This window comes from Dicentrarchus labrax, unplaced genomic scaffold, assembly GCF_905237075.1.
Source record: "Dicentrarchus labrax unplaced genomic scaffold, dlabrax2021, whole genome shotgun sequence".
NCBI lineage: Eukaryota > Metazoa > Chordata > Actinopteri > Moronidae > Dicentrarchus > Dicentrarchus labrax.
The window spans coordinates 981,848-993,901 of NW_026136723.1; the positions used below are offsets into that span (position 1 = coordinate 981,848).

At 40.2% G+C, this 12,054-nt stretch overlaps 1 protein-coding gene across 3 annotated transcripts in view; it reads left to right on the plus strand.

Annotated features, from left to right (window-relative positions):
- Window positions 1–12,054, plus strand: part of cacng7a (calcium channel, voltage-dependent, gamma subunit 7a) — a 41,167-nt gene that overhangs the window by 23,348 nt on the left and 5,765 nt on the right. For all 3 annotated transcript variants that reach the window (XM_051391078.1, XM_051391079.1, XM_051391080.1), the window contains one exon: window positions 10,009–10,154. In XM_051391078.1, coding sequence (XP_051247038.1) covers window positions 10,009–10,154 — 146 coding nt within the window. The remainder of the gene's footprint in view (window positions 1–10,008; window positions 10,155–12,054) is intronic.

Sequence of the window (12,054 nt, forward strand, 5' to 3'; positions counted from 1 at the left end):
AAGTCAAATCAAATGAGCTCAGTCCAGCTAATGGGACGGATGCACCTCCTGTGAGGAATGTCTTTTGGTCTTCTTGGCTGGACATCTACCAGCTGTTCTCAAAGGTTTATGATCAAATAATAAAACATGAACCGTCCTCAGCTGCTCTCGGGGCTCTTTTTCCTGCCTCGCTTTAAATTGCAGGCTTTCCAGTTTGGGATGATGATGTTGAAGACTTAAAACTTGTCCTGTTACTACAGATAAAAAGGCTTTAGGGAGAGTGTTATATCAGAGATTTAAGAATGGCTGACGTTACACTTTCTGGTATTACTTTTTCATGTCTCTGTCCCCTCACTGTATGTTGTCTACGTCCTGCAGCAACACAAACAGTTTGGAGCACGGCTTTTCTTCTTTTTTTTTTTCTTTCAGCCGGTCAGCCGGTCATCCCAGGATGTATTTGTTCAAGTACAAGCAGATTACATCACAGCTACATGTAATATTACCACTATGTGTGCAAAGATGAGTAACACCTTGAAGATAGTTACTGTAGTCCTACTATAATGCAGTAAAATGTCATTTAATCAGCAAAGTGCAGACAAAAGGGTGTGGTATAAAGACTGCTTAGTGTAGTGTATATGAAAAAAGAAGACATTTTAAAGGGCAGTAAAGAATTAATTTCATAATAGGCCAAAACACATTTAGACATCAAGATAAAGACATTGGCAAAATTTGACTGAAAAGCTAATCAGCAAATGTCAGCAAATACATTTTGTGGAAACATTACAAATTAAAAGATGAAAAATATATGCACACACTGCACACACTTACTCATTACCAATTTCTTTGTCATTTTACATGGACATAAAGAAACAGCACCCTTTCCTTAACAAACTGTTTCAGGAATCTAAACCTAGCAGCATGTAGGATGCAGTACACAGACCCTGGTGTGTGCTTCGTCCAACCAACCTTCCAACCTAACCTCCCTTTTATCACTTCTATGCAGTATAAGGGGTCACCCTTTATTGATTTTAAAAAATTTTGCCAGGCAGCAGTGTGTTTCCTTCCAAAAATGTAAATCTGATTAATATATAAAGGTACTTTGTAGGAGACAGAGTTGGAGTTGGAAAGAAAACTTACTGGATCGAATCCTGTCTGTCCGAGTGATGAACACTCTCTGTTACCTAAACAACTATTGCTACAGGAGCCTAGTTCATCAGGACTGTAGAAGCAGGAAAAAAGACTGAGGTATGGTACAAGACCTGTGTGAAAGTGCTGAACTCCTCCCTCACCTGTCGGCTTAAATAAGATGTTAAAAAGCAGCCGAGCAGAAGAAGAGGAGTGAGCTTGTTAAAAGTCAACATTCTTCAAGGTTAATGATAAAAAGACAGCTCAGTGGATGGAAGACTCACTCTGCAGCTCTTCTTTCCTTTTCCCAGTTGACAGCTTGTCAGACCTTACCTTGTTCTTGCTGCTAGCTGAACAGTGAATGGGATTTAATTCCGAATAATTGCTCTCAGCCGAGGGCGCTGCAGGACAGCGGTGATTTGATGTTTCGCTGCAGGTTGTTGGTAGAAAGTTTCAACTTAAACCAAACAGTCTGGAAAGCGACTTTGTTGTAGTTTGACATTTCAATCATAAACTCTGTAATGAGGATGGCTGGTTTCCTTCAGGATGACACCTTTTTGGTCTGAGACAAAAATCTCCCATAATCTCACTGCAGTAAGTGGACTGGACACCAACCGTCAGTGCAGTCACACTATTCCAGCCACGTAGCTGAAAGCCTTAAGTGCTGAGTGGAAAGTTACTGGATGAAACGTTCGATCACACTTATTCTTTTTATAGACACACATGGCAGTCTATTTAAGAAAAGGGAGACTCACCTTCCCAATGTATTAAATTCATCAGAAATGATGTGGACATAAGTGGGTGGATATTCTTCGGTACTCTTTGATTTGGGGCTCTTTTTCATGCTTTTGTCAGGTCCCTTAGTTCCAGTGAAGAGAAATATTAATGCAACGTCATACAATAATATTGTACACAATAGGGAGCGCCTGACTGTGGTAACATTTTGTAGAAGGCCCTTTCTTGTTTTGGCATGACATTGTCCCCCGTGAACAAAGCCAGCTGCATAAAGAAACTGTTTTCCCAGTTTGGTGTGGAAGAACTTGACTGGCCTGCACAGAGCTCTGACCTCAACCCCATCTAACACCTTTGGGGTGAACTGGAACAGCGACTGTGAGCCAGACCTTATCACTCAGCATCAGTGTTGGGCCTTACTAATGCTCTCATGGCAGATTGAGAACAAATCCCTGCAGCCAGTTTCAGCATCTGATGGAAAGAAGACTAAAACTAGAAGAGTGGAGGATCTTATAGCAGCAGATTAATGCCCATATATGCATACACACATATTCATGTAATAAGTGTGCACATACCTTTTGCGTAGTGTTGTTTGTCCCAACAACAACCAGCTAAGCTTACTGGAAAAGGGAACATCATTTTGAGTTTTTGCACTTATACATATAACCACAGCAGAATTAAAGGTATTCTGTGGAGTTTATGGCAACTAGTAGTGTTATGGAACAGTGTTTTTGTGAGTAGGTCCCCATTTTGTGCATGAGTATGCAAGTGGCAAAATATATTCCTGACAATTGCTTCTACTAAACGACAGTCTGTGGTGATAGCATGCCAAAATAAACAAAGCCAGCAAACGGGGAGAAGCTGACTGTAAACAGTGCAGGTTTGGAAATATTTTTCAAAAGTGGGTTTGCAAATATTTTATGATAAAGAAACAGGTTTGTTTGGCCTCAACAACACACTCAGAAAAACCCAAAACTAGGCACGAAAATCTGCAGGCAAAAGGGTCTAAAATAGTCGTCACAGACAATAGTCCTTATCTGTGAATACGATGGCCACTGGGAACGAATTAATTGACATTAATTCAAGTTTACCACAGCCACTGAAAAGTGGCAGTGAAAGGTCTGCTGCTTTCACTGCCACTTTTCAAGCCTATAGGCGGTGAGTCAGTGAGTAATAGATTTTCATTATTACTGTCAGAAGTGTTCCACCACAGTACTCCATCAGTTTACTATAAGCTTGGAGACGAAAATGAAAATGTGATGTGGTTTTAGTCTTTTTATGATGGGTTGTAATTTTAAAAGTATTAACTTTTAAAGTATTTAAGCAATAATACTGGTCACTAAGACTCTAAACAAGCTAAGTATAAACTGTTAACAGTCCTGACGTGCTTCAAATGAAGTGAATAAGACAAAGAAAAGTTCCTCTCCCAGAACAGTTTGCACCTGTAATCTGTTTCACTGAGGATTAACATATGACTAACCAACGTCCCCTCTGTCACGTTGCTGAAAGACCAGAGCTGTGAAATCGTTCACTGAGCTTTCTGTTTTGTTTGTATCAGAGTCCTGTTGGGAAGGAGAGTCGTTGCAGCCAACAGGGTGACATCACTTCCTCGTGTCGCTGCAGGACAGCCGGGTGACGTTTTCTGGTCGGTTACCTCGAGTGCAGGGTCGAGCGTTCCGCTGATGAAGCGGTTGTTGGGTTTCTTTCTCTTTTTTTTTGGACCTCGTTAGTCTCTCTCTCTTTCTCTGAGCAGACAGGATGACATCACTTTCCCATTTCACCCTTTTATTTTTTTGCATGAGGGAGCTTTACCTCACAGATGCTAGCTTAGCATGGTGGACTGCTGACTGGACATTTGGACTGACATGACAACCATTGTGTCATAGGAATGTCACCGAGCCAAGATGGAGAAAGACATATGCACATACATACGCCGTGAATTCATGTGTTTTTCACCCATTCACATACAATGACATTCAGATCTGGACATACAGCAGATCAATGTGTGTCTGCAGATTCAATAACCAAAGAATACATGGCCGACACGTGCATACACACACATTTAAAATCAGCATTTACACATTAAAAATGGAGGACATTAGGTTAACTTCCAATTTTAATTTAAGTTTATTTATATATTATATTGGTATTTTAATTAATAATTGTCTTATTTGATTAAATACTAATATTATTAAATTATAATTAATAATATGACTATTAAAAATGAACAATTCACATAGAAGCATAAAAAAATATTTCACATGTAAAATTAGACCATTTCACATCTGATAGGTCAATTAATATATCAACATAGTGTATGTAGTGTAGGGTGACAAAACTTTCACAAATTTGACAACACTTAAATGAATACACAAACAGAGAAACACACCAAAACAGCTTTGGCAACAGCAGTTTGCAAAGACGAGAGAACATGATTGATATTTTTAAAAGAAAAAAAATCACCTTACAGCAGAAAAAAACAGAATCAGAGAATAAACCTGCATCGCTTTTATAACAGGAATGTCTCTTTCAAAAGGTAATTTCAGCATCAAGTAATTGCTGTGCAGCTTCTGAGAAGAAGAAAAAACACATTTCCTGTCAGAAATAAATCTGTCTGAGAGTTCACGAAGAAAGAACCGAGCCCAGAAATCAATGATTGCCATTTTCACCTATGAAACAGCAGAATGACAAAGCTTAAGCTGGATTTATTTTTTTCACACTTATTTTTTTCTCATTGTTTATCATAAAAGAGAAAGTTTTTCAAAAGGTAGCACAGCAATTATTTCACACACAGCAGGGGAGTTAGAGGAAAACACTGTGGTATTTTACAATGAAAAAAACTGCACTGTTTGTCTCAGTCAGCATGCATGAATGTCCGTCATAAAAACTGCTCATCATGAAAACTGCTGGTCCACAGTGCACCCTGAGGTTACAGCATGGTGGCTGTGGACCAGCTGTTTCCTCCCATTTCTCCTGTCTGTCCTTCCTCCAGTAATTTCTCTCCTCCAATTCTGTCTCTTTTTTTCCCCTCTCTGGTGATTTTCCCCTCTCGCTCTGTGAATATGTGTGTGTGTGTGTGTGTGTGTGTGTGTGTGTGTGCATGTTCAAACACTCATACACATACACGAGGCTGTTGCTGAGATGGGCATTCAGCCACAACACTGCCATCTGATGGCCAACAAAGGGAATTACAGCTCTCTGGTTCATTAGTCTCTCCCCTTTTCACAATAACACCAGTTTGACTTATTCTCCATATTTAATGGAAACGACTGATAACACTGCATTTAAGTAGCAGTTTTTATTATACAGTCCTATCTCTGTGTTCGGCACTCTTTTCATTGTCTGGTCGTCCATCTGTCTGTGTTACCATTCATACTAACCAATCACTTTTCAGCTTTTCTTGAAGCAATTTAAATTAACAGAGAACTGATATTATAAAGGAGACAGTACTAATGTCACACTGTAAAATTACAAGTAAATTATTCCTGCATTTGTCACTTAAGTAAAAGTAGTGCCTATGGAAGTATAATCAGGAAATGTACTTAACGTATCAATGCAGAAAAATGTCCCCTGTGACTGTTTTACTACTATATATTTTATATCATTAGATTATCATGACTCATGCTTTAATGTAAAGGCAGTATTTTACAGTTGGTGGAGTTGAAGCTCAGTTTGAACTATTTTGTACAGTACTGCATAAGGATTATTTTCATAATAGATTAATAGCTGATTATTTAGTCCATTAGCTGATTGTTTAGGTAATTGTGACAGCATTTCTCACTATATTCTGTTTTTTACAAACTAGAGCCCACAGAGACACTTACACAATGCTTATTTTGACAAATCAACAGTCCAAACCTCAAAATCAATGTGAATACTTAACATTTTTTAAATAAAAAGCAGGAAATCCTCACAAAACAATTATCAAACTAGTTACCAATTCATTTCGTAGTAATTCATTTATTGACTGCACTTGTATAAACTGTTAGGTAGTTGCACTTATAAAAAAATACATACATATGAGCTCTTCATATGTTAATTTGTAAAGTAATAAACCTGTAAAACAATTGTAGTAAAGTAAAATTCACAATATTACCCCGCATAGAAAGTAGCATGAAAAGGAAATTTGAACCTACAGCACTTGAGTTAATTACATTCCACCTCTGCATCGCGGTCAGTCCATGATAAAGGACAAATGAAACATAGATTTTATAAAGTGCACTTTGATATGTCAAGTTTTTTTATGTTGGGGCAACAATTAGCACCTACTGGTTAATTGTACAGAGGCTGGGAGCTGCCATGCTCTTCTTTTGTTCTCCAAAATCTTAAATCATAAAGAATTGTGTGAAAGATTTACATTTTGCCAGGAAACAAGAAATGATCTGCATTTTTTTGTAACTGCATATCTACATAATGCAAATATCATTATAATTGTCTGGATAAAGAGTTGTAAAATAAGAAATGTGTCCATGTTACATATCCTATTTCTGGTTTCTTCAACCCGTCTTCACTCACAGGACACATTTGTTCCATCACTTAATATCGAACAAATCTCCTGCATGCCTCCTTAAGGACTATGTGTCTCCTGCTTTGATTAGCCCCATTTTGCACAGCTGCGACACCACACAATGCCAGTGTTGAGCAGGTATTTCCAATCAGGAGCAGGTGGTGCTCTGCTAATCTGTTTTCAGATAAAGATTCTCTGTTGGTTAGAACAGCAATACCTTGTTTTTCTGCGTTGTTATAAATTATGTACGACTGCAGGCAGATCATGGAGCGTTTGTGCATGTTTTTATTAAGATGGCATGTATAAAGCATTATAAAAACTTCTATATGTTTGGGGGTGTCCCTGTTTAGCCCCATACTCTCACTCTCTCGTCTCTCGTATCCTTTGGTTTGCTGTGTGTCATCACTTAATTGAAATAATATATTATTATAAGGAAGGTTTTAAGACTAGACTAGGTGATAATGAACCCACTTCAAGGCCCTTACCAATTCAGTTGGTGTAGAGCTACTGTATAGTGTTGGATTGTTGCCAGAGGAGGAAAATGTACACACATTCTTTACTCAAGTACAGATACTAAAAAAGTAGTGATTCAACTTCTTTACTCGAAAAGTACAGGCTGTGGAAAAAGTACAGGCTCTGTATTTAAAGTATAACATTAAAAAGTACTCTGACTTTCCTACTGGCTGTTTCTGTGCAAAGCTAACTGAAACCTCAAGGAGTGTCAAGTCTCCCTCTCGTGTGCCTCATCTTGTTTTGTCTTTTGCGTCCTTTTCATCATGTTACGTCTGTCATGTGTGATATTCTTCGCCAGATCACAAAGTACAATTGGTAGTGTTACTAAGAAGAGACAAAGACGTCTCTCTTTCGTTCGTCCATGTTTTGCACGGATACTGCCTCCACTGGCGCAGGAACAAGAGGAACCACATGCAACAGGCTGACCAATCACTGTTGTGGTTAAGATGTTGTATCTCTGCAGCCCTGGCATGTAGTTACATTTTTAAGGAGGAGCACAGCTGAGCCACAGAGCCTCTGCGACACCCTGACGCAGGAGCCTAAATCCGGCTTAACATATTTTCAAATGAGAGTCCGTGTAGGGTAGTGTTTAATTATTTCATTTGTCTTTAGCATTGTTGTGCATGTTAACATATCTGTGATCGTTTCTGGGAGAAAACGAGCTGTAAGGTGTCTTTAAGGGGAAGCATCTTTGCTGTGTTTAGTGTGTCAGAGTTTCACTGCTGGAGGATTTTGGAGGTCAGCTGCAGTGGTTAGTCTGTCGACAGGGGAGGAAGCACTGACACACTCCTAATGAGGGTTCACTGTATGCATGTGTGTGTGTGTGTGTGTGTGTGTGTGTGTGTGTGTGTGTGTGTGTGTGTGTGTGTGTGTGTGTGTGTGTGAGGATTTGTATACTTTAGTGTGTATTCCCATTTATGTGTGTCTTGTGCACGAATCTGACCGCAAGCACAAGTGCCTGTTATTGTGTGTGTGTGTGTGTGTGTGTGTGTGTGTGTGTGTGTGTGTGTGTGTGTGTGTGTGTGTGACTGTTCTTGTTTATCTCTTTACCACAGCACAGCCTGTTGTTGGGGTTTTCTCAGCCTATTTACAGTACAACGAGGACACGTTATCATTAGCTATTCCAGCTACAGAGCGCGCGCACACACACGCACAAACACAAATACAAAGAGACTAAAGCCCCGTTCAAATGGGATTGGTATTACAGGGTAACAAGGGTAATGCAATATTAGCCTTGCCACCTCCTGGTTTTCTAGTTATTTGTAGTTTGTAGTGCTTTTGTGAGGGATGGAACAAACAAAAATAACTAAATGTCATTCTCTGCCTCTTCCTTCTCAGTTTGTTGACCTGGTCTGACATTTTACTTATGTTCTGTTTAGCATTACACCTCTTTCAGTCCAGAAAATGCACCCAGGACGCACTTTTACTGAACACAATATTAAACCTACATTTGATTTGACTGTACGTGACTCGACCCATGGTGATTTTTAATTTAACTTGCATGAATTTCGTTTGACCGAAAATCAGGCGTTGAAACAAGAAGATGGTTCTGCCTTTGCCTGGCTCAGAATACAGGAGTTTTGAGTCACTTTACCTCAGATTCACTCCCCCTAATGATCAGAACAGATACTTCCTTGGTCGCTCACAATGTTTGGGACCAGATTATCTGGTAATGGGGGGGGTAATAGATCCATTCTTAAACCTGCAGACCTGCTGGAAGACTCATTACTCATTGGTAGCACACTCATCTCCTGTAGACTTAATAGGTGGCATTATAAATGCTGTTGCTTGCTGCACCTGTAGTAAGCTTGAGTCAGGTGTAAATAGTATTATAAACGATGACTCATTAAGTGTCCCAGTGAGTCTTGTCAGTGAGAGAGCGAGCACAGTACCAGAGCCCCTGGAACTGGCTCACCTAAATGCAATAATGCCATCAGTAACACTATCAGTTCTACCTTTTCCTGTTTGGACAAGTCAGAATGTGTGCTGTGATCAAGATAGTGACCGAGTTTCACTTCTTCTTTATCATCCTACATGCAGTATTTTCCAAACTTTCATATTTTGGCCAAAATATAGTGGAATAGACATCTCCTGATTTGATCCCTGCACAGCTCTGCTATGAACATCAGTAAATTGTAGAGAGAGGACAGAGTCTACAGGGTTCACACAGGTGAAGAGAATATGACTAATGCCCAGAGTTCGAACTGTACCATGGCTTTTGGGGGAGCTTACTTGTTTGTTTTTTAGTTGCAATTAACATTCATAGCTACAACCATGTAGGTCTACTTCTGATATTTAATACTCACATATATACATCAAAAATAGCCTAATTTTATACATAATCCATGATGATAAAGTTACAGAAAAATTCATGGCAAAAATAGCATATTGTCTGTACTTTAGTATTAGTATTGTCAAGGACCAAAAGTTAACAGCATGTTAACTTTTTGGTAACTTTTTGTTAAGAGAAGCCAAGCTCCCCCTGGCTCCCCTGTAGTTTGCACCCTGCTAATGCCTTGAATTAGACCGGTGTTTGGTCGTGATGATACCTGGTTAGCTGCGGGGGGGGAATACTTGTGAGAATGTCAATGTGTTCCTTGTGGCTGCCGCAGCATTGTGTTGCTACGATGCTCGCTGTGTCAGAGACTCGACCTGACAGACTACTGATTGGCTATGACTGGTCCTATCAAAACGGAGGTGCAGGGGACCGGGCTGTGATTGGGAAGAAAAACTGACTTTCTTTCCTTTGTTCACTACACTGTGTTTACAGTTGTGCACAGAAGAGCACTTTGTGCTTCTATTGGTCAACATTTGGATTAGTCATAGAATTCATCTTGGAAGGCAATAATACTCTAACATGCTTGTCTCAGATAAAGCGTCCACTATGACACACTGGGCACAACAATTTATTGTTTTATCACGTGCAATGCCCGTTTTCATTCCTGATGTCCTTTAGGGCTGTTATTGGGCTGATATCATGTAGTGGACAAAGTAGGATCAGCAGCATTGATAAAGCTTGCATCCCCTTTTTAAAGGCAAATGGGAGAGAGGACCTCCTGAGGGTGCAGTACATCACCGTAAAACCCTCTGTATTTGTAGAAATAACAGTATGAATACTGTATGTGTGTGTGTCTGTGTTTGTGTGTGCGCAGGTCTCAGTCTGGTGGTTGGTCTGGTCTTGTATATCTCCAGTATTAATGACGAGGTGATGAACCGTCCCAGAGAGCCAGAGCAGTTCTTCCACTACCGCTACGGCTGGTCGTTCGCCTTCGCCGCCTCCTCCTTCCTGCTTAAAGAGGTAATCGAAGAACAATATGCACAGACACACACTCAGATGTAGTCGCACAACACATGCAAATAATCACACACATAAAATCCACAAACCAACACACACACTGCAGATGCGTTCGAGTAAACTCACAAACGCACACAGAGCAGTTCACAGTGACACTAATATGCACTGATGCTTAACATTTACTGACGCTACGTAACGGACAAAGGACTTAATGTGCACAGACACACACACACACACACACGCACACACACACACACATGCACACAGATTGTTGGGAATCTGTCTTGGTTGTCGACCAACCGGCGTTTAGATAAACACACTAAAACATGTATAAACACTGACACACAACTTGCTTGTAGCTTGTTGAAATACAGACTTATTCAGCTAAACACACACACACACACACACACACACACACACACACACACACACACAAATTTAAAAAGTGCCTGCGTAGGAGCCCGTCATCCTGCCTGCATCAATATTCATAAATGTTAATAGCTTGAATACTTGAGGGCAGCAGCTCTGTCGCAGCACAGCTTCATATGCATCAGAATATTCCTTGCTGGGGGGGGGTGCTCTGCTACTCCTTCACAATCCTTCACTCCTCTCTTTTCATCTCTGTCCTCCTCTTCTCGTTCCTCACTTTTCTCCTTCTTTTCCTCCTCCAGTCTCTTCCCTCTCTCTCTCTACGTGTCCTCTACTTTTATCGACTCTCCTTTTTTTCTTTTATCTTCAGTTCTTTAATCCTCCGTTGTCCCTTCCCCTCTCTTTTCTTCCTGTCTTATCTCCTCCCCTCTCCTCTCGCCTTCTGTCCTTTCATCTTATCTCCTCTTTGTCTCTTCTTCTCCCACTTCATCTTCCAGCATTTCTCCCCTTCTCTCGACTTCTCTTCCTGCTCCTTTCTTTCAGCTTATTTCTTCCTCTACTTTTGTCTTCTCTTTTTCCTCTCCCCCTCTCTAATCCTTTATTATCTCTTTTCTTTTTCTCCTATCTCCTCTGTTCTATCATCTCCCCTCCTTTTCTTTTTGTTTGTGTCTTCCCTCAGCTCATATTCTCTACCTTTGTTTCCATTCCTCCCTCGCGATCCTCTCTTGTCTCTTCTTATCTCCTCCCCTCTGTTCCTCCTCCTTTCTTTCTGTTTTTCTTCACTGGTCTTGTTCAAATCTGCACTGGAGCTGCAAAACATGGGATTTTCACACACACACACACACACACACACACACACACACACACACACACACACACACACACACACACACACACACACACAGACACCAACACATTCATCAGTATTCCAAAGTTTAAGGGCGGTTGTAGAGATGATGTTGTGGATGAATAGTGAATGAGCTGTGAATGCTCAGCGGATGCCCGAGTGCAAACATGAATACATTTGTGATAATAGCTCATTCCACCAAGGAGCGCCAAGGCTTTTTGTCAACTCTCTGCAAAATTACTATGGATTTGTTTAATTTTTTTCCCCTCCTGATGGCAGTGTGTTGCAGTGTAGGGAGGAGGACGGTGCTGATTCTGATGTTTTATAAAAGCTTTTTACATCAGGGAATTTGCTGCAATGTCTGCAGCTCATTTCGATTCCCTCCGGTAATACAGATGTTGAGATTTCATGGATGGAAATAGACACGGGTCTCGTCTCTCTCCATCTCAATTTCTGTTTCCCAAAACGCACTCTCAACACTGTTTGATGTACTTATTTATTCATCAGATCCACTTTGTTTGTATGACTGTCTGTCTGGAACTACATAAACAGATCTGTTTATAAAATGTCCAATTACAAATAAAATTGCAGCCAGAAAGTAAAGTGATCAAACTATTTTGTATAATGCTTATATATTTTAAGAAGATAACTTTATTTTGTCTGATTTGTCTGGAGAAGTCATCCTTG